At 42.8% G+C, this 22,699-nt stretch overlaps 5 protein-coding genes across 7 annotated transcripts; 3 read left to right on the forward strand and 2 right to left on the reverse strand.

Annotated features, from left to right (window-relative positions):
* Window positions 1-2,807: 2,807 nt before the first annotated feature.
* LOC131879894 (ribonuclease H2 subunit B-like) lies at window positions 2,808-5,445 on the forward strand. Its single transcript, XM_059226372.1, has 4 exons — window positions 2,808-3,242; window positions 4,467-4,814; window positions 4,878-5,045; window positions 5,121-5,445. Exons 1-4 carry the CDS (start codon window positions 3,014-3,016, stop codon window positions 5,417-5,419), a joined length of 1,044 nt encoding a protein of 347 aa, XP_059082355.1. The 5' UTR covers window positions 2,808-3,013; the 3' UTR covers window positions 5,420-5,445.
* Window positions 5,446-5,503: 58 nt separating this feature from the next.
* Window positions 5,504-9,881, forward strand: LOC131879895 (uncharacterized). Its single transcript, XM_059226373.1, has 4 exons — window positions 5,504-5,905; window positions 5,981-6,146; window positions 6,236-6,400; window positions 9,340-9,881. Exons 1-4 carry the CDS (start codon window positions 5,638-5,640, stop codon window positions 9,662-9,664), a joined length of 924 nt encoding a protein of 307 aa, XP_059082356.1. The 5' UTR covers window positions 5,504-5,637; the 3' UTR covers window positions 9,665-9,881.
* Window positions 9,882-10,740: 859 nt separating this feature from the next.
* On the forward strand, window positions 10,741-15,710 carry LOC131879388 (glutamate receptor ionotropic, kainate glr-3-like). 3 transcript variants are annotated; one of them, XM_059225696.1, is made up of 10 exons: window positions 10,741-11,020; window positions 11,152-11,249; window positions 13,393-13,613; window positions 13,689-13,842; window positions 13,964-14,160; window positions 14,237-14,479; window positions 14,557-14,810; window positions 14,898-15,011; window positions 15,080-15,442; window positions 15,503-15,614. In XM_059225696.1, exons 5-9 carry the CDS (start codon window positions 14,076-14,078, stop codon window positions 15,440-15,442), a joined length of 1,059 nt encoding a protein of 352 aa, XP_059081679.1. In that variant the 5' UTR covers window positions 10,741-11,020; window positions 11,152-11,249; window positions 13,393-13,613; window positions 13,689-13,842; window positions 13,964-14,075; the 3' UTR covers window positions 15,503-15,614. The 3 variants fall into 3 exon arrangements, with proteins under 3 accessions (XP_059081679.1, XP_059081677.1, XP_059081678.1); XM_059225694.1 differs by having other exon boundaries at window positions 10,742-11,020; window positions 15,080-15,438; window positions 15,503-15,710; XM_059225695.1 differs by lacking the exons at window positions 10,741-11,020; window positions 11,152-11,249 and adding an exon at window positions 12,947-13,244 and having other exon boundaries at window positions 15,080-15,438; window positions 15,503-15,710.
* On the reverse strand, window positions 15,679-17,565 carry LOC131879570 (gamma-tubulin complex component 4-like). Its single transcript, XM_059225929.1, has 6 exons — window positions 17,512-17,565; window positions 17,061-17,414; window positions 16,752-16,989; window positions 16,341-16,635; window positions 16,075-16,279; window positions 15,679-16,006 (listed from the first exon to the last, which is right to left on the reverse strand). Exons 1-6 carry the CDS (start codon window positions 17,563-17,565, stop codon window positions 15,743-15,745), a joined length of 1,410 nt encoding a protein of 469 aa, XP_059081912.1. The 3' UTR covers window positions 15,679-15,742.
* Window positions 17,566-17,728: 163 nt separating this feature from the next.
* Window positions 17,729-18,561, reverse strand: LOC131879389 (uncharacterized). The gene is made up of 2 exons (XM_059225697.1): window positions 18,212-18,561; window positions 17,729-18,062 (listed from the first exon to the last, which is right to left on the reverse strand). Exons 1-2 carry the CDS (start codon window positions 18,472-18,474, stop codon window positions 18,002-18,004), a joined length of 324 nt encoding a protein of 107 aa, XP_059081680.1. The 5' UTR covers window positions 18,475-18,561; the 3' UTR covers window positions 17,729-18,001.
* Between the last annotated feature and the right edge of the window lie 4,138 nt (window positions 18,562-22,699).

A 22,699-nucleotide genomic window follows, 5' to 3' on the forward strand; every position in this document is an offset into this window, starting at 1 on the left:
TGTGCTAACCAACTCCATCCAAAACTAAACACGTCCATTTTCGTCGTGATAAAATTCCCAATTACTAAACGAAAATAACCATCTTTAAAGAGAACACTATTAAGTGCCTTTTTATTGGATGAACAACGATTGTAGCACGGTCAAGAATAGAAAGATAGAATCAAACGAAAAATGCATTCAGTAACTGTAAAAACATGTTATGAAAATGAAAGAAAAACGTTGACTTAGGGTTATCAAGTGCAGAATTGGCCTGTCAAAATTGTTCCTTGTAAAAAGGCCATCATTAATCAGTGTTGGCTGTTTTGTATCAGTCCAGATTTGATATTTCACTAGCAACCAGGGTAGACTTCTTTCTGTTTTGGCCTGATTATGTGTAAGGTACAACATGGGTACACCATTATTGTTTGCTTTGGTGGCGTTCAGGATAAAGTACTCTGGCTTTAAAATAAAACAAGAATGTTTGAAAAAGTAAAAGTTGCTTTCAAGTCATTGCTTTGATCAGTCATTTTCTGATATTGTTGGTTTTACTTACTCTTTCTCTAGATTTTGCTGAGACGAACAAAATACTCCCGATTTTTTCTGGTTATTACCCATTGACCATTTATAGGGGATGTCAAGTGAATAAAATTCAAAGAAAAATGTGGTCCGGCACCCTGATTTTGGGCGCTTTTGGGAGGGAAAACTAAGACAAACATTACAGCCAACTCGCACCACCCGCCCATTGAATTTTCAATAATCCAGTGATTTTGACTGTTCTATGTTACAAAACCCACCAAATGAACATGTTTGGTGTTAATCAGTGAATGCACTATCCAATTGGCTCAATACCACAATGCAATTTGCTTAGACAAGCATGAAAAATGGAAAAAATGTCAAAATTCAATGCATGCACAATCCGGTTTGGCTGGGCATGTTGGCTTTGATTTTACTCCATGGAATAACGTCAGTTGTTCACGTTTACTTGACAAGCCCTATTCAGCCCGATAGGCGTCAAAATTTGCCTGGAAATGGGGAATTACTCAGCATTTGGCAACACTTATGGTGCATTGGGGAGCATTCGTTTCTCTGGCCTAGGCTTCGTGCCCCTAACTGTGGGCGAGGACGCCCCACAATTCGCTCTCCTGACTGTGGCTTAGATGGAGTCTCGTGGAACGATTGGAAGTGGCTGAGATAGGCTAGCAGGGCTGGGATTGACGCACGAGGACAAAGATCATCCGTCATCACCAAGACTGAATGCATTTGGTGGGGCAACTTAGGTCACGCGTTAGGTCATCTATCCACATCTTACATACGAATATGCCAGGGCGCCTATGTGTCTGAGAGAGGTGATGCGAGTCGTAGGTTGAAGAAGTGTACGCGTCCAGTTAACCCGGCCCGAAAGCCGAAGCGTGAACGGGAACAAAGGGATCACATCGTTTTCGCGCCACAGCTACGACGCATTTTGTTACATTTTGTCGAAGGACCCACTGCAACTGGTCCGCGGGGCTTGGAGGCCTCGTAATTTCAAATTCCAAACTTTCGTAGGTTTCTTTTCGTCGATCAGTCTATGGAACTGATTACTGCTTCCGTTCCTTTGGCTAAAGCGATTGATTAGTTCACGGACTTCTAGAGAAGTGGACTGCCAACGCAAGCAAAAATTTCTTACCTTCTGAACTGTTCACTTTATTCCAAATGAGCACTTTATACGAGCACAAGAGCTTGTTAAATAAATGAACTTGGCGAAATTTGAGCCGAAAACTATGCTTATGGAACTCGGGAGATATGTCTCAAATTATGTATTAAAAACAATGCAAAATGCGAATTTTCGGCCTGTCAGCTACAAACTTTTGACAATATCACTTTGAAACAAACTACTTTACAAGTAAATGATACAAAAATGACCTACCTCTAATTGTTAAGATCTACATGCCTTATCTTATTACTTTAATTTGAAAATGGGCTCAGAATTGCTATGACCAAGGGCAGGCCAATTCGGTGGGAAGGTCGTTCACAGTCCACACTTCTAGTAGTTCGTGATTAATTATTTAACCTTTCTTGGTAAAAAAAAGTTTATGGCGCAAAAATGCACATGCTTAATCCTTCAGGACTATGCATTATGCTATTGCATAACTAACAATTGTACATATTCGTCAGTTGTTCATGAACGCGTTCACTGGACAAGCCCTATAAATGACATATACAGTCTTTGCCCGGTCCATGTGCACTGTGATCCTTGCTTGATTCTCCTCCTTACAGAACGTACCCAAAATCAGGTTTCTTAGAATTTCCTTTACTTCACCTGGCTAATAAAATTGCATCATGGATCCCCATGGAAATTGCACACTTATAAGCCAAACCAAAATAGCCTAAAGAGCCGGGTGCAGCCCAACCACAGCACACGGGGCACATCTGTCGGTGGAATTTTCATCTTTTGGCCCACGTGTGCTGGAAATTTGCTTGAAATCGGGTTAAGAATGGCCATTTGAATGTTTTAGACCCCATCGAAAAATGATAAAACAATGAAAAGGACTTTTTCCTTGCTAATTTTTCTCCAAACAATAACTTGGACTTTTCAGTGTCTACATAAAAACCGCAATAACAATATACGTATGGGGAACTGCGAGCCTTACATGGTAGGGCTAAGTCTAAAGAATGTCAAAATCACGAGCACAGTAGTCTTGCTCACCCGCTTGTATGGATTCACATGAGCGCTGTAATTTGATGCCATCGACGTTTTATAAATTTTGACCTCTTTCTTGCGCTTAGTAGAGGCTACTCTTGGCGCTTTTTCTCACCAACCACGTGGCGGCACTGAACGTGGAGAGAAGCGGGAAATCAACATAGTATGTAAACACAGCCCATCCCCGAGGGTTGAACCTCGAGTAGAAACGGTGGAAAGGGTGAACAAGTAAGGCGCCAGAGAAGGACGCTGGGTCAGCCCTCAGACCCACGGAGCCAAGTCCGTTCAAACGACCAACCAGTCGGTCAGTCAGTCAATCAATCAAGCACTCAAGCACTCAAGCAACCGGCCACTATGGTCCGTGGATCTCGAGGTCGAATGGCAGCTTCCTCTTGTTCTTCTTCGCCCGACGACTCATCGCCCGTGAAGGAGGACGAGGAAGAAGGTCACGAGGAGGGAGGAGAGGAAAAGCCAGAGGACCTTGAGGGCCCGAACCTCCGCCGGCCGTCGAATGCGGCTAGTCGAACCACGCCTCCCGACCATGTGGCCTCCGGAGGCCAATGGAAAGTCATGGTAGCTCCCCGTAAGTGTGGTTACTTGTCCCCCCGGCAAGAGCCCATCCATGACCTGCAGCCGTTATCCATCCCAAGATTTGTGCAGAGTGACTTCTATAGTCATCTGGAATATGCTTCACCCATTTGGGCTCCAATGAGTTCAGCAGGTTTGCCAAAGATCGAACAAGTCCAAAGAAGTTTCACTAGGAACATCACAGGAATGAGAGAGCTCTCGTATTGGAAGAGACTAAAAAGTTTGGACTGTACAGTGTTCAGAGAAGGCACGAAAGGTATATGATACTGTACGTCTTCAAAAGCATTCATGAGCTTTGTCCCAATCCTGGATTGAGGGTCAATGCTAGTGACCGTAGAGGCTTAATGTGCGTTTTGAGAGCACCTTCAAGTCCTCGAGAAACCCCGGTTAGTTCGAACAATGAAGTCCACTTCTCTTCTTTCTCGGGCTCCTTCATTGTTTAACTTGCTTCCCTCTAATATTCGTAGGGAATACGTGGGCCCTATTGATCCAGTTGCATCTTTCAAGTCCGACTTGGACCAATTTTTAGATAGCATTCCAGATCAACCCTACATTCAAGGACTAGCTCGGTTTGCCCACTCAAATTCATTGGTAGACCAAATGTCATATAAAGATTGAAAGGTAATAGACAAATTATAACCTTTCATTTTGATAGTACTGGGGATTAAATTCCCTGTAGCGGTTAGAAAAGCCCGTAAAAAAACCAAACCAAAAGAACTAACCTAACCTTTCGGTTCCCAGGACCCCAATTGAACAAATCTTGGGATGGATAATGAGTACAGGCCATGACCCTCAATTTCGTATTCTGTCCCATTCCATTAACTGCAAGTTGAACGTTCCGGAGAGAGGGTATTAATTAGCTGCTAGGACCACTGAGCGTGGCTCTAAGCCAAGATACCTGATTGGGGAGGGATTAATCTCTGCTTGCGACTAACTTAATCACTCACGGGCCCACTTCATGACGTGAATCCTTACTGTAACGTGGGGTTGGATGGGTCAGTACATTGATCGCCATGAACGATATCATGATCCAATGGGTGGGAACCATGCCCCAAAGAGGTCTCACACCGACTGGGGAGTATTGAATCGATGTTCGAAAATAGTTTGACCATAAGAGACCGAGCACGTATCAATCCAAATTCTGCTTTGAGCTGATTGGCTTACCGTATTACCGTTCAATGTCATCCGCGACTCAAAATCGAATTTAACGTTCTTATAGATGATTTCATGCAAACGGACCAGCAACCGGAATTAATCCGCTTACCTCACCCCCAATCCGGACGTCCGGCCTCCTTTGTCATCGATGCGAAGAGTACGCAACTCTGTGAGGTGATCGCTTGGCGCGAAGACCACCGAGCGTGGTTTGTGGATCAGTTGGTCGAGAGTGACGGAGCCCTATATTTGGTCTCGCCTTTTGATCCGCTTTTTATTGTTCTATCCTACCTGAAACGCTCTAAGCAACTCCAACCCTTAGACCATGTGGTCCAAGACCAATCGTTTCCACATCTGAATCGAATTCTATCCCCACACTTTCTCCGCCACATGAATCAAATCGCGCAGCCTAAAGGTTAGGTGTGCTAGGGTTTTGATAAGTGATCTTGTCTTTAACGATGTCTAATTTTATACATAGGGAGTGCGGATCTGAATGTGTGGCAGTTTGACGCCGCCTTGACCTCGTCCTATTTGTCTCGTAAAGTTCGAAGGTTAAGTAAAGCCCTTCAGCGAGCCAAAGTCAACGTCTCAGGTTCGGCGCGAAGCGAACAATTTGTCCAATCAGGCTGCGAATCCGTGGATGAAGGTTCGTGCGAGTCTCCCCAAATTTCTCTTACGGTCAATCAGTTGTGGTTAAAAGCAATAAACATTTTCTTTTCAGCTATGTATCTTCGTTATGCTTATCAGACGTTATCTATGTACCTAGACGAAGAATTAGGTAATCAATTAAAAACTCATCTCGGAATACCCGACACTCCCCAGAAACGCGCTCCACCCGCTGAACTGACATCAGAAGCCAAGAAACAGAAGAAACCCGCATCGTGCGGGCCAATTGAAGACTATTCCAAAGGTTACAAGCAAGCTGTGATCAAGGCCGAGCCACGAAGTGCCCGACAAAAGGCCCTGGCCCGATCTGCAACCGGGAGCAAAAATATTATGGCCTTCTTTCAGAAGAAATAGTACCAAACAATACAACAGAAACCTGACCATTTGTTTATCGTGCTTTTGTCGAGATAAAGGTTAATTCAAATCCAGCAATCATCCCAAACCGAGGCAGGAATGGCTAGACTGGGAAGAACCTCAAAATAGGCAGCTGTGGGCTCAATATGATGATAAGTATTGGGAGGTATTGAAATAGCCAATTCCGACCAAAGTCTGTAGAGCAATGCAAACACAACATGAACGGACCAAATCATATTCAGTCACATGACTCAGGCACGCTGTTGAGCGATAACGCTCGTTCTGATTCGATCCATGAGGGTGGAAGCACAAGCGTTTTCCGGCAAGCTACTTGGCTTTTAATCCCCACCCCCCACCCCCATGTGACCTCATTACTGACCAACAATAACATACTTAAGAATCTGGTGATGTTCCTAGCGATCATTTTTGTTGTGGTCGTCCAAAGTGTGGGACCATCGTATTCAGAAACGATCTCCGAGATTTATGGTAAAAAAGGGTCTCAACGACTGTTCATTGTAGTACCGGTGGCTTGCCCAAGTTCTAATTATGAGCATGCTTTAGGAGGAGAGGTTCTGCCCAGTGATCACTATTTTGAGAGTGGCCCATTTGGTGGCACGCAGGGTGGGGAATGGTTCACCGATTTCTGGCAAAGTCTAAATGGGCGGGTGATCAAACCCACTCATTGGCCCGATGCTATCAACGTCCGCTCCGGCGAAAGAGTCGACTCGTAAGAAATCCCAAGGTCGTGGATCCCAACGAATCCTTATTAACAGAAAATTATTGTTATGTCCGTGATTAATTTATTACTCCTTCCAGAATTCAAATGTTCTATGGGCCATATCACGGAGCACTCCATGGAGGGGAAGGCGGTTCGTTGGGCAAAATAAAGCTTTATGCCGGTGACCGCATTGTCCGTGTCACAGGAAGGCAAGGGTTCGGACCGGGAGCAGGCGTGGATCAACTCAACTTTTACACGTCGAGGTGAGACGAAATATAATCAGGGCATTAGTCGTTCCTCAAAAAAAGGAGCGGATTAAAGTAACAATTACTTTGGCCAAAAAGAGTGGTTTGTTACACAACCATTACTCGCCAAAAAAATGTGATGGGGTGTTTTAGGTGACCAATATTTAAGGGATTTTGCCCCATCAAGGCCATACCTAAATATAAAGTTTTTCTACCAGCATGTTACACTAATTAGCAGTTATATAGTTTTTTTTCTTTAGCACTGCATTTCTCTCAATTTTGGCCATTTTCGTTTGGCTAAGCCAATGGAAATATTTACAGATTTTACAGAAACAAAAAAATCAATGCCACTCTGGAGCGGGGAAAAAAAGAACGAGTAACGAGTAAATTTGGAATTTTTAAGTCCTTACAATTACGCCATTGAAAATGTAATGGGATTACACTTCGTTTTTTGCAACAAGGAACGAATTACTGTAATTTCCTACTGGTAATTTCGCTACTATTGCCCTGGAAATCTTACCATCTTAACCCCTTGCACTGGGCTCGATTCATTTGTACGAACATAGCTTTTTATTTCATATTCAATTGGGAAAAGCCCTCATGTTGGTAATCGGCTAGTTATTTTGTGCGGAAGTAAAATTTCAAATTAACTTTAGGAGACCTTGAATCGGGATTGCGTGAAAACAGACAGACCATATTTCGTAAATGACAGGTTGCGAGACTAAACTGTGAGAAGTAATTTCAAAGCCAAGTAAAAATAGTGATATCAAAATGGAAAAATACAGTCAGCAGAGGATTATCGATTTGCTTGCTATGCTCCATAAGCCCCGCAAGATAGCGCACATTGTCGGATGGGACAAGGACACTAGAGCAAGGAAACGCCGCTCTTTTGAGATCACCAAACCTTTCCCGCCAAGTGAAGCCTAAATTGTTGGTGCTGACATTTTTGAATGTCAATTATTGGCTTATCTATTGTACAAAATGTGTGCCTAATATCATTTTGGTAACCATTGATGGTATTTGCTTCAAACAAGGTGTGTCAATATACATAAAATGATTTCTCACATGTCTTGAAGTACAGTTACTTAAAAATACCATTTAAGTGTTCTAGACAAAGCAAGAATTTGCTCTATGCCCATTCTGTCAACATTTTGCTGCTAATAATATTGTTTAAAGAAATTGTTTCAGAAACATCTTGACCAGATTTCTAGTAAATTGATGCACTAGTTAGGAAACTATGCTTCTCACCCTGGGAATGGACCTCAAATTAAAAGTTGGCATGTTGTAACTCTGAGCTACATATTCTCTAAAATCATTGGAATGCGTTATAATAATGGAATGATATTTCTTCACAAATATGACACCTTTGTTTTATCTGACTATTTTGGATGCTTTTTCTAAAAACCAAATTTATTAGAGTCCAAAATTCAAATGTTGAAACTCATTTGGACATTAAGGCAAACTCAGGTACCAGCAAACAAACGTGCCTGCTGCCAAAGCCAGTGATGCAAAATTGGCGTTTCAAACTAGTTTTAACGAAGCTGACCTTTCTTTAAGTAGCCATGCTTTGAAGCCTCAAACTTACATAACTGGCACTGGTACCAGCAAACAAACAAACCTGCCAGAGCTTGCCTAACTGTCCCCATTGGAACAGCTGGACTGTGGTATTACCCTGCGCACCTTAAATAATACCTGCCCTTTATGTAAACTTCCTTACAAGTAGAAATTTAAACTCTACTCTAAGACAACTCATTTACTTTCCTCGAATACCAGGTGGTGTTTGTTTTGACAAAAGGGTGGATTAAAACAAAATTATCAATTGTCCATCCCAGACATTAAATTAAGTTATTATTTATGGACATGTCCTTTTATTGCCAATTTCAAACATTTGTTGGTTATTTATCAGTGTAAGTTTCTCAACAATTGATAAGATGATTCTTGTTGCTGATTGATTTTGTGGAAGTGTCTTTGAGCAAGTTTTGCGTAATATTTCACTGATTTTAAAGTCAATTTTATTGTGTTTGAGTAATTTGATGTTCATGGTCAGTTCAATAGAATACTGTTGACTTTGTAATAAGTGAAGAAATATTTGATACAGTTATAAACAGAGCTGTACATCACAGATATCATTATTTCCTAAAATCCCTTAAATGTACAATGTAGCATTGACAATTTTTGTTTATCGGTGGTAGAGCTAATGTCTTAATTCAACGCAATGGCCTCACCTGGCGGGCAAAAGAAAACCGTGTTGTTTCATATAGGGCACTACCTTGAGTACTGCATTCATTCGGCAATTGTTTACGTCCCAATACGGGAGGGACACCAGAGAGTGCTGAAATAGTCAAGATGGGGGGGAGGATGTTTTTCTATCTAGTCAAATTGTTGGGAATTAGAAGCAAAGACCCTAATCGAGTGCATTTTTTAATATTGTCGAACTATAAAGCAAGGAAAACCATCACCTGACTCCCTTAATCAAAGAGCCCTTAGAGCTGAGAAATTAGCAGTACTACGATTATGATCTTCATTTTCATCTTTTAATAGTCAACAACGAGCATAAATGTATATATATGTGCTCCTTCATCGTAAAAGCCAGAATTCACTCAGACCGAAAAGCTCTCAACATCTTCTATTGGAAAAAGTGCCTGTCCCACTTGATTAAAAAAAGAAAGCTCTGGCTCATCTTGACTTACTTGCCAATGCTAAATTGTACGGTTTGTTGGGAGGGTAAATTTTGTCGCAGAGTTGTCTTTAAGGAACATAAATCTTTATCGATGAAAAAGAGAAAAAATCTAGAAAACCGTGAAATTTGCGAAATAAGTACAAATGTACAAAACAAGGCAAATAATATAGGCCCATCGGAAAATTCATAGACGATTCATTCAGTAGTGCGTAGTGCCAAAAGAAAATGTCGAATCTTAGCTGTTAGCTATAATGTTCTCTCATCTTGTCATTTCCAGCGGCAAACGACTTGGACCGTATGGTGGAACTGGAGGCTATTTCTTTGAGGCCCGCCCTCCACAAGACGATTGCTTTTTGGCGTGGATCTCGGGGCGTTCCCACTTGCGTCTTGACTCGATCTCTTTCCATTGGAGGTGTGCCACAAGCTACCGATTGCAAGCTCAAAAGGATCCTCCTACCTATGATAACCTGGGTCTGCACAATTATTTTCCCCAATCAAACAGCCAGTTTTCAAAATCATCTCAAATTTCCTTTTGTTTGATTCCATTGACTGTCCTTTCCATTATACTTCATCAGGACCGTATGTTTCTACTTCACTCCTAACATCATCCATCCATCCATCCATCAGACAATATTGTGATAGTTTGCATAATAAATGAGCTAAGAACAAAAAGTTACCAGCAAATCCGTAAGAGTAGGTATACAGTAGGTTACGAACTTGCCACTTCGTAATTTATGAAATCTAGTGGATTTGTTGGACTTGCAAACATCGAATTTGGCTGGATGTGTGCGTGTGTGTACCCTAATGGCAAATAGGAGCGAATTTCAATTGTAAATCATAGGTAAACAAGCATTTCCTAGAAAGGCTGTGCATAGCAAAGTCCACTGCTCAACCCTGTTCAATGGCTCACCAATGCGCAGTCTTCGATGGGCTGTCCAGAGTAGTGAGAAGAGCACAGGCTCACCAACGTTTGAGTACTTCGGTGGCCACAACGAGGACAACGGTGTATGTCTGGACAGACCATATTTTTCTCCAAATGCCGACAAGTAACACAGAATTGTAGACCATTAACTCTTGGGAGTGTGAGAATGCTTATTTCAAAACATTCAATGCAATTCTATACTACCCTACTGGCTTTTGGATTAACTCGACACTCACTGATTGAATGAAAATGAAAGAAACCACCTCACGGTTGTCTATGTCTTGAATTAAAAGACAGGCAAAGACGTTGTGAAACTACAAATGAAATGATCTCATGAAATATTTCAAAGACATACCATGATCGACTTGACTCTGACTTTAAAACCAAAGGATCAAAGCCTCAAGCTAGGAAGCTTGTCGTCCAGTTGAATGCCGAAGTTACAAGCTTAACTAATACAAACTAAAAATCTACGTTCACGGTCATTTTTTCCCCGGGGAAGCGATTCAAGCACTTTCATGTTTCCAATCCTAAAGGACGCGAAGGCCAGCGTTTTAAACCAAAGCCAAGCATGGCATTGCCCACAAGTGGGTTGTCAATAGCTAATTTATTGATGTTTCAATAACATGACAAAGGCCGACGAGAGCCATGGAACATCAGTCTCACCACAGTCATCAACGACAACGGCACCAATCTGTTAGTTCTCTCTTTCTTACTCTCTCTCATCTCAAAAACCAATAAAGTGAAGACGTCAACAAGTCATGGCAATGCTCTTATTTGTCAACATTATGGCATTTCAATTTTCCCTCCAAGGACAGATTGTCAGGTGAGAGAGCGGCTCTTTGACAGACGCGACGTGCCAATGTTCTGCTCCCAATCTTACAAAATACCCTCCAAATTCAAGTCAATCTATACCATTGCATCATATCCCATTTGTAGCTCTTTAGAGGAGAGTTTTGATTTTGGCGAGGAAATTGGGGAATTCTACGCGTCTTTCGCTCGCCTCGGTGCTTGTCAAAACGTGGCGATTCACTATGGGGTAAGCGGAATTGATTCGAATTTTCCCCCTTCCCCCTTTCCTTTCCTCTCATTGATCATTGATGATCGATTCAATAACAGACAGCCGTGATCGAAATAATCCCGTTCAATCAAATTCCTTCAAATGCGTAGGATTCAATGTACAAACGTCTGCTCTTCAACGTCAGGAAGAGACATCCCGAGATTCCAACTTCATTCGTAAACTACACCCATGCCTATCGATTTTTGAAGTAAGTATCCTCTGTCATGCAAATGGCCTTCGGTTTTATGCATTAACCATACGTTACTGTCTCGATTATCTTTGTAGAAGAGGGTGAGTTCACCACGGATGTGGTTGATATCGCATCTTTGTCCCACCAAAAACATTGCGTACAAATGTAGCATGCCAACCGTGTTTGTAAACACTAAATGCTACCACACTCGGGTGTTTCATCACGTTGCGACCCAATGGTTTTTTTTCACACACGGGAAATAAAGGTTTCATGAAAGAAACCAAGGACTTCTGCAAGGTCATTCAGAGCTTGAAATGTGTTCATTTTTAGGGAATATTCCTCGGTAGGCGTGTTCCTGCGACACAAAGGTGCCGTGAGCCGTGAAAGGTTATGTTGAATGTCAATTATTGGCATAGTTATTGACGAAAATATGTTACTAATATCATTTTCATAACTATTGGTGGTATGTGCTTAAAACCAGGGATGTAAATGTACTTAAAACGACTTTAAACATGTCTTAAGGTACAACAACTGAAAAGTGATCATTAGGTTTTCTTGATAAACAAGAATTTGCTCTAAACACAATCAGTCAATACTCTTCTGCTAATGATATTATTTGTAGAAAATTGCTTCAGAAATATCTTGACCAAATTTCAAGTAATTTGACGCGTTTGTTATGAAACTAAGGTTCTCACTCTGGGAAAGGCCCTCAATCCAAAAATAGACATACTGTAGCTCTGAGCTACATATTGTTCTTTTAACTCATATGGATGCTTCATAATCATAGAACGATAATTTTAAGAGATATGGCACCTGCTTCATTTGACTATTTTGATATATTGGATGCTTTTGCAAGAAAAAGAATTTATTGGAGTCTAAAGTTCAAATTGAGATCTAGTCTACTGTACTTTGGTATTACTCTGTGCCCCTTAAATAATGCTTGCCTTTTATGCAAACTTCCCAATAAGTAGAAATTTACAAAAGAAACTCTACAAAAAGATAACTCATTCATTTTTCACCAATGCCTGATGTTTTTTGTCAAATGTGTGGATCAAAACAAAAGTATCAATTGTCCATCCCAGATATTCTAATATGTTAACATTTATGTAGATGCACTTTTATTGCCTATTCCATACATTTCTTTTATATTTTGTTAGTGCAAGTTCCTCATCAATTAATAAAATTATACTTGTTGATTTTCTATCTATGCGTGTTTTTGATTTGATTGTTTTTGATTAATTTGATGTTCATGGGTATTTCATTTATTCTTCTGACTTTCAAAATTCATTCAGAAATATTTAGTATGTGGACGGAATTGTATATCAAGGAGATTATTATTTAATCAAAAACACTTTAATGTACTCTGTAGTACGGATAATCTTGTTTTATTGATACTAGAGTTACTGTCTTGATGTTACTGTCAATTGTTACTGTCAATGCAATGGCCTAAGTTGGCGGTCAGGGGAAAGCCGTGTCGTTTCCTCTCTTTAGAGTCCCTGCGTTATGCCACTCTTTGATCGGTTTTAAACTCGTTTGTGCATCCTCTTTCGCTCGTAATGAGAGCCCTAATCGAGTTCCTTAAAGCCACCACCATGGACTTCTAAGCTCTTGTTTTGTGCTCTACTCACCGTGAACCAATCGGAAATGGACGGGGATGCTAGCATCTAGTGCTGAGGCAAGTCCGGCTTGTTCAGTCGGACTCGTACAAGTCCTTTGATGTTTTGACTTTTTGCCGCGCTTGCCGAGTCCGGACTCGAGTCCAGTAAAAGACTAGAGTCCGGAAGAGGACTCGAGTCTTTTACTATAGAGTCAGGGCTACCCAAAAGACTATTCTAGGGAAATAAAAGAATGTTCATTTTTTTTGACAAGTCCAGACTCGAGTTCTTTCCTAAAGTCTGGCCAAAATGAGAACAGTCTCATGAAAAAGAATGCAATACGTTCAGTCGATTCAACTGAAGCATCCACGTCCATACTCCAGTGGTTCCTGCATTGACAAAGACGTCCTTGGATAGGGTGATTTTTTACTAGCACTTTTTTTTTTGTTGCAGCAACACTTTTCACATGCTTGCATTTCGACGAAACTTGTTTATTGATTGATCTGTTTGATGTTATCAAACCTGTCCAATGGATTTTTCGTTCAGCAATTGAAATTATCTTTCAGGACCTTGAATCCATCCTTGCAATTGGTCTTAGGTAATTCCAGACAGATGTTGACCCAAGCTTTTGTGAATGGAGAGAATGACACGTTCGACGCCAACGACTTTTGGCTGATCCAAGTTCCAAATGTGAACAACACATTGGCAATTCAAAGGCTGTTTACGGACGTCAACTTACAGTATAACTCATTGACTTTCGTTTGGAGCTCAAGCAAAACTAATCAGGGTAGAAACGACAAATTTTAGACAAAACAACTCAAGTGACCAATCCAATAATGCGTTTCCACTGATGTTTCCTCAGGTCAGTTTGATTTGAAGGAGGTGTACAAATTGAACGATTACACCCCAAACATCGAGATCCTCGATTATGGATTTTGGAACCCGCCAAACGGCCTGGTCGTGAACGAGCTGATCATTTGGGAACGAAGGGCAAATATGAAGCGCCAAAGGTTTCGGTGAGGAGCTTCTGCTGACAATTAACTAATTAATTGTGCACTTACTTTGTGATGAGGTGTTCTTTAAACCTAGCATGCATCATTGATGAATGATGATGATGATGATTTTTTTATTGATTAGAGTGGCAGCCAACTTCAATCCTCCATATATAACCAAAGTGACCAAGAATTGCCGAGATGATCAATGTTTCCAAGGGATGTTCCCCGAGGTTTGGCATGCATTAGCTTAAACCATGAACTTCACTTTCCTCTTGAATCCACCCCCTGATCGAGCTTGGGGAACCAAGTTACCAGACGGCAAATGGAATGGCATGATTGGTTCGTTATCAAGAGCAAGATTACCCAATAACTGTTTAGGGCACTGGCAACGGATCGCTTTTCATTTGGTTCACAGGTCAACTCCATCGGCGGGAAATCGATATTGCCCCGGCCGAATTCACCGTGACCGCTTTAAGAAGCGAAGTTGTAGATTTCAACGTCCCCATTACCGAAAGCCATCAAAAACTGTTTGTCAAGAATCCGGCAGAATCGTTCAACTGGACGGCGTTTATTGAACCGCTCTCTTGGTCTTGCTGGGGTGTGATCGCTCTGTTCATCATCTTTGTCCCATTGGCCATGGCACCAGCAATCCGATTGGGTATAATCTATTGGATTATCAAATCTATCGCAGGGTTGGGATATGCATTTGCTGTACTGCATGTCGTAAATCCGTAGGTAACGAGCCTGAACAAGAAGAGTTCACTCTAAGCAAATCCTTTTGCTTCGTGGCGGGAGCCATGACCATTGCTCGAGGTTGGAACACGACTCCGTGGCGGATCCAGAACCGCATCCTCTTCTTCAGTGTCATGTTGGGCGGGACGCTGATCTATTGGCATTGGGAGGCCATGATCATCTCATTCTTGGCCGTGAGAACCACAGTTTTACCCTTCTCATCGATGGAGGAGATGCTTACCAAAACGGACTTCAAAGTGAGAAGTCAAACTGCAAATCATTCCACAGTCGGATGATTTGATTTTGTGATTTCGCTTCTAAACTCTTTGGTACATGCTGCATAGGTGGCTGTTCAACCCGGGACTTCATACGTAGATACATTTCGACACTCAAACAATCCCATGCTCAAAAGGATCTGGACAGAAAGGATCGAGCCGTACATTGCCGACTATCCCCAGGTTTGACATTTTTAGTAATTAGTAAAGAAGCTCATTTGATTCGCTTCCGTTCTTTTCCAAACCTTCAGTCCAAAATTGGCCTTAGCATGAAGATCATCGAAGAGAGCGGTTATGCCCTGTTCGACAACTTCTTCACAACCATCTCGTATGAACCGTACGAAGAGTGCCAGATCATTGCCGTGCCAGTGGCCTATTTTCCGGTGCAATTTGCGTACGCCTTCCAAAAGAAATCGCCCTATTTCGATGCTTTTTGGTATCAGCTCAACAAAATGAAAGAACGAGGGGCCACCAAACAGATTCTTGAGAAATACGAAGCTGGGAAGCAAGTTTGTCCCGATTACTCGGGAAAACCCTTGGGGTTCGGGCAGTGCTTCACCGCCTTTATCGCTCTCATGGGTGGCATGCTCTTGGGATTCCTTTGTTTGGGGTAAGTGGGCATAAACAAATTACGAAAACCACGGTCTAAAACCTGGACAGTTTCAACATTCAAGGGTGGAGTGGGTTCTTCTTCGAAATTTGGGAGCCAAGAATAATCGAATACCCGAATCCTCAGAGTGGACCAAGAAGCAGCGACCAATCTTCGACAATACATGGGGAACGAGAGCATCAGCTCAGGAGCAATACCATGAAAATGAACTGAGACGACATCAGAAAGCACTTGAACAAATTCGGACGCAACACCAGACCGTTTATTATTAAACAAACGATCAGCATTAGATTAAAGAAATGTATTAAACGATACTGGCTACTTCATGACCATGAGTTGAGAAAAATCGATTGAAATCGATCCGAAGTAATAGTTGAGTTAGGTGGGATCCAGAATGATGATTTCGCAATGAGGTAAGCAACTGAAACAAGAGCCCTGACTGTCGACTGAAAATCAAGGCTAGGCTCGAAACAGCCTTGGAAGACGAGAAGCTTTGCTCGGAATTGGACTCGATTGCTCGACAGAACTGAAGACATACGGAGAGCAATTCATTTAAGCATTGAGCTACCTGAAAACAGACATGACGGTTGAAGATCTGCTTTGGGGTCAGGAGAAGTAAATTTACTCTATACATACTGCGTTGTTATCTATGAAAGTCTGAGTCGACACAGCGGTGAGAAAAATATCATGCGCTTGTCGAAGTTCCTCAAAATTGGTGGACTGATCGAGTTTCTTCAGAAGAACGGAAAACTGGGTCTCTAAGACATCGGCCATGAAATACTGTTGTAAATTATCCACCACAAACATCATGTGCGTTCTCAATTGGCTGACAAAGGAGAAACTGCAATGCAAAAACCGCAAAGTTAAGCGTGGACGTGTCAAATGTATTAGTACAAACTCACCTTTCGGCCTTTCGCCATTTTTGAAGAGCCCACATTTTGTGGAGGAGAAGTTGGGTTCGTTTCACGGTGATAAGAAATTGAAAGACTCGATTGTAGTCCTCCAAAGACTTTTCGCTCAAGATCAAATGCAATGGCCATGGCACAGAGTATTGCAAGGTCAAACACTTCCAGCCAATGGGCTTGACCTTGGATTCATCGCCATTAGGAATCACGACGTTAACTTTGATTTTCTTGGTGATCTTCTCGTCATCTTGGAGAATACTTCGGCAAGCGGCTGAGAAGGTTTGCCGGACATCTAAAAGAAAACACCACTGTCCTCTTGAAATTGCTACTCCGCTGTATCGACGATACTATTTATATTAATTTCATTATTTAAGACGAACAACCGCGCTGTTGTGAATGTATTAGTACCATGTTGCGTGGTTGCACTAGGAGCCTGTTCCAAATAGCCATCAGCCGACGAGATAAATGTATGGAACAACTCTCCTCGGCCCAAGAAGAAGAAGTTTCGAGCAATCCACAGTTCCTCCTTTAAATCGGCACGTTCCAATAAAAGCGAGTGAAGATGACGTGAAGCCGTCTCTCGGACACTATCCACAAACCGTTCAAATTCGACCACACGAAATTCTCTCAAATCTCTCAATGCAGCCTAAAACCAAAGTGAGCAAGAGCTGAATGGCTAAAAATTATTTCAAAAACCTTTTTATGCTCCGATGATACCAATTTCTCGTACACCTCCGTCTCTCGCTCCCTCAGCACGGATCCCTGAACTTCTAATTTGCGGTCGGTTTCGAAGAGTTGGATCGATTCGCCAATGAAAAATATCTTTTCGGCCAGCTTCAAAGAGATATGCCCAGGCACCATTTCAGCCTTGAGGCGATATCGCTTGGCCTTGGATTTAAACGTCGAGGTGTCCTCTTGGGTCATTGACGGCGGATGAAGTCCCGGAGTGGTGTGGCCTCGACCAGGTTGGGCAGGCACGATAAAGAATTCTTCATAGGGATCGAAGAGGTTGCCCTGGAGCAGCCAGGCCAAAAGTTGTTTGTACAACACCTTTGTCCGTGATAGAGTAATCTAGAAGGGGAATATGGAGTGCGGCCAACGATCAGTACGAACATAAACTGAAACAATCTTTGGCTATGGCGCCTTACGTGTTCATGGACTCGTGGACTCGTTCCACGCCCGAACAACTGGCTTTAGATGAGATCCAAGATGTAACAACCATGAGCTTGGCGCAACGTGAGCTGAAAGAATGGGACAACCACTCAGTCAAGAGTGGCGAGGAACGGCAAGAGTGGACAAGTGGACGGCTCCTGGGCCAGTATCGATGGAAATGTAATGGCTGACTCACCTGATTGAGCAGCTTGGTCAAGGCGGGAAGAGGGTTAGGTGAGACTCATCTCATTGTGGATGTGAGACAGCTGAACGTCACTTGGGACAAAATCCGGCTCTCTATCCCAATCAGTGTTCGACGATAGGGCAACAAGACACGCTCGAGACCTTGACACAAGGCCTCAATATACAATCCCGGGCGAACGCGGCGAGACGCCGAGGCCTGGGCCGGAGGGACCAAGATGGGAGGGCGGGGCCAGCCGGAGCGGAAGCCTGATCGCGATGTTGGTGAATGAACTCTTGAATGGTACGCAATTCCGCGGGCCAAGTTAAGTAGCCCATTGAGGACGCTCAATTCGGCCGATGGAACAAGCCCAAAGCTTCATTGACCTGCCAACGAAGGAGTACATTAGGATAGCCGCTTACACATCGATCCATGTTGACATGATGCAGGAAGAAATTGTCCGGGGGCTCATTTTTCCCAGGCAAAATGTAATGGCGTGTTTCCGCCCAGACACGCGCATTTTTCACTCGCCTACCTGAATTTTGTAGCCATGGGCAGCATTGGTGGCTCCGCCCACTCCAGCTTCTCCTTGGAAGGTGGTAAAGACTGGCCCGGGATGCCGGACAAGGCCAGGAGCAACTCGTGCAGCATGCCGCGACCTGGGGACCTAGGACTCGATGGATTTGAAGGAAGACGTGGTGGGGCTAAAGCCAAGGCCAAATCACGATGATGATGGCCACGAACACGACGGCGATGGAGAATGGACAATTCAGCGGATTCGATCCACGTTAACGGCATGATGCTACCCAGACCAATGAGGGTCCAGCTAGCGGCTGCCCGCCTTCGGCACGGGCCACTCTCATATTGAGAAAGATTGGGCAGGCAGGCAGGGTAGCCAGAAATGGGATCGATATCGTAGACTGACGGCTCACTTGCGAGGAAGGCCTATCAACAACTATACACTAGAGAGGTGGTACGAGACAGGCTCAGTCGATGGTTCGAGATCTCTCATTCAGACCAGTCACACCTTCGCCATCATTCCTCATTCATTCATTCATTTGTGTGGTCTTGGGCACTCTTCGGCACCCACATCAGGAAGGGGGGGGGGGGGGGGTCTCACTTTCTTTCTTTAGTTTGCCGTTGGGAGTCGGGCTATTTGATACTTGAAGTCGTGGGATTTATTCATTTAAAGAGCCATAGGGCCATTGGGTTAATAGGGTCGATGTTGTGAAACCAGAGTTGTTTTGTTGTGATTTTGATTGAGCTTATGCTAAGGGGTGGCCAGAATCGTCATTCCAAGGCCACGTTGAGCGTAACTTGATGGCTGTTCTTCCTCATATCGATCAAGCTTTAATCCTGGCCATGGCCGGGAGCTCACCTTACCGTCACCCTGAAACCTCCACGGAAAAGGGTTTAAAGCACAGTAAACAAAAAAAGCCACCCTGAAAATGGCCTTTAAATCGTAAAAAAAACCCGTGGGCTGAACCGCCCAGCTATCCGAAGCCATCCATCATATCGTCCACATGAAGTTCCAATAGGGGTGTCAAGTAAGGAAATTCAAGGAAAAATGTGGTCCGGCACCCTGATTTTGGGTATTTTGGGGAAGGAGAACTAAGACAAACATCACCGTCACCTCGCCACATTCGCCCATTGAATTTTCAATAACGAGTGATTTTGAGTGAGTTGTGTTACAAAACCCTACTAAATGAGCATGTTTGGTGTTAACTAGTGAACGCACTATCAAATTGGCCTCAATACCACAATGCTAATTGTCTAGACAAGCATGTAAAAATGGAAAAAATGTCAAAGCCAATGCATGCGCGCAGTGTGGTTTGGCTGGGCATGTGTTTGATTTTACTCCATGGAATAACGTCAGTTGTCCATGAACGCGTTTACTTGACTAGCCCTATGAGGAATGTCCGTATAAAGACCATGAGGACAATTGCGAACGGAAGCAAACCAGAGATGTCTCATGATCAAAAACTGCTCTAATCACTACACTCCGTGTCCTCCCTGAAAACCCTGACTTCCACATCTGGGTTTGAACCTAAGACTATATACGACACTTCGGTGGTTTGGGTAGGTTGATTTGAACATGTCATTTCATTCTTGGTTAGGTCCATCCAAAGCGCTGGATGGAGTTCACATAGATCTCACTAGGAGACTGGATCTACCACAAACTTCAAGAATTATGGACTGTGAACGAGCTTCCCACCAATTCGGCCTAGTCTCAGTCATAGCAACTCTGAGCCACTTTCCGATTAAAATAATAAAATATGAAACGTAGATCTATTTAGTTAAAGGCAAGTCATTCTATATCAATATTTTTTAAAGTGGTTTGTTTCAAAGTTATATTCTCAAAAGCTTATGTAGTTGACCTAGAGCAGGCCTATAAATTCGAATTGTATGGAGTGTTTACTGCATAACTTTGAACATAACTCCTGAGTCCCTCAGCATTAGTTGTTGGGTATAAATTTGGCCAAGTGTTCCTATTCAACCAGATCTTATGATCAGATGAAGTGTTTATTTGGGATAAAAGTGAATGGTTTGGGCGATAAGAAATTTTGGCTTCCTTTTTGCAGTCCCACGTCTCTAGAAGGCTGTGGTTTAACCAAGGATAGACTTGCACACAGGCTCCATGACTTGCACGACAAGTTTGTCCCTGATCTACCAAACGCGTTGGCGCGCTCAGCGCGGTCCATCAGCAGGGAATCTCGGATTATATATTTCAAAACTTTGAGTCTACCCTTTTTTATTTGTTAAAGATGATATATGTGATATCTGAAGAAAAAACTGACAATATGTTAATTGTCATCCAGACTAAATCATGTTCAGTACCCACACTTGTCATCTACGCAAGCCAAGGATGTATCTGCCTTACCATCACCAGCAAAAGCAAGGCAAAGTTTTGGTGGGGTGTGTATGTGTGCTTCTTTTAGGTGTGCCAAACAGACTATATAGGTAGATATTGGTGGGTCACAAGTTTGGTGTGCACAATACAGTTTGGTGGGTCACAATATAGTTTGGTGTGCCACAATGTAGTTTGGTGTGCCTACAACAGAGTTTATGAGCAAAATCTGTTTTTCGAGTGCAAGTTTTGTCTGTGTACCTTTTTATCTATGGTGTGTCCAGTTTTTTATCGGCGAATTTAATTTCAAAAACTTTCGTGCGCCTTTTTTCGTTTTGGGTGCGCTCGTTCTATGTCACCCCAAACCGATTTGGTTCGGCTTGTCCAGTATTCTGTCCATTTTTGATAAAATGAGCAACCATACAGAGTCTGACCAATTTCTTGAGAACAATGAAAAAATAATTTTTTACTATGTACAAGTTTCAGGTTCAAACCAGCAGCCTTTCAAACACATATCTTAATTTATAACTTCAGTTGGAATGAAAAATGAATTAATGCCTGTTTTTTGATAGAATTCTGACCCCACCAGACCAGACCTTAGTTTGGTCCATCGAGGGACAAACATAAAATACCAATCACGTTGACCATCCCATCCATCGAAAAATAACTTGATTTAGAAAGCATGCTCCCGTTTTGTCGAGTTAACTTAGTAATCATCAATGCTACCTTTGACGCCCATATCTACGCATTCTCCGATTTCATCAAGGTACTTAATATTGTTAAGTATAATCTTAAAGGACCTCCCTGAACTTTCTTGGTAGAATGGTTGGTTGGTTCACTCTGAAACTCTGAACGAGAATTTCTGATCTCCGTCAGTCCTCAGCCCTCCGCTGAAATGGATGGAGCCAGGGAAAATCGCGCGTTTGATTTAAGATATACCCCTTACATCTGAAAATTGGGTCGGAGAGAGAAAGGCCTTACCGTATCCCTCTGCAGATGAGTGTGGTAGCCATCTAAGGATTTGAAGATCGTAGCTGTTTTACGACCAAAAGGATTCCAACATAACGACTCACCCGACTCGACTCTCTGCCATCATTGCTTAGCTTACCGAAGAACGAAAGAACAAAGAAAAACATCGGAACAACGATGGGAATGAATAAAACAACTTTTTATTTGCACGGAGTGTGGGCCAAATCCAAGCTTCAAAGAATTGTCATTTCAGATTCAATTCATCGGATTTGGGGAATATTGGATCGAGCCCTGATGGCCAGAGTGGACTGCCAAATCACATCCGAATTGGAAACACCCTTTCGGAAAAGGACACAATTTGCATGCTTTTCAAAACCACCACGGTTTATGTTTATTTAGCTTCTTTATCTCTATCCAACTTAGCAAGCATTTCATCCCATGATACATACGACCTGTCCTGTATTTGGTCACATCGTCTAGGAACCGCAGCGACGCATTGACAGACCAACTTTCGAGATCCGATCCCAAAGTTTGTTCCAAAACTGGAAAACGGAAAAATGGGCAGTTCGGGTCAGGTGTGGAGGGTCTCCTCTTCTCTGTTTCTGGCCGGGGTGAGGCTAGAGGGGAGATAAATATGTGATCGAACGACGTGGAGTCCAAAATTCATGAAATGGGGAAATGTCGTTCAAGTCGTTCTCTTTTCATCTTGATGATAAATCATTAAGGGGACTTCGAGTGGGAGGAAAAGACAGCGTCCCAATCCACGAACGGATCGCTTAACGTTACTTCTGTCTTTCCATCTCTGTACTGAACAGAACCACAATCAGAGGCCGTTGGAAAGAGCTTGGACCGTGGCAGTGGTGAGCAACCCATGTATATCCATGTTTGCTTCGGTGGACATTTCCGATTCCTGCGTAGTATACTCCTGTACCGAATGTAGCCAACCACTCCCTCCCTCAAACCAGATCCAGTCAGCGGTTGTGTGGTATGTGGTGGTTCCAGTAAAGTTGTGACGAAATTGTGGAAGCTAGATGAATACAACCACGAATCCGAAATCCCAAAGGGGCGCGAGGTGAGGGCGCAGAGAGGAGAACAATTATCTTAATATGTCTCCATAGTCATTGTGATTTCTCGATGTCGTCTTCTGGAGGAGAAAATAATGACATACACCACCACTTCCACTACCTACCATCCAATCTCTCTCTA

The sequence above is a fragment of the Tigriopus californicus genome, chromosome 4 (assembly GCF_007210705.1).
Source record: "Tigriopus californicus strain San Diego chromosome 4, Tcal_SD_v2.1, whole genome shotgun sequence".
NCBI lineage: Eukaryota > Metazoa > Arthropoda > Copepoda > Harpacticoida > Harpacticidae > Tigriopus > Tigriopus californicus.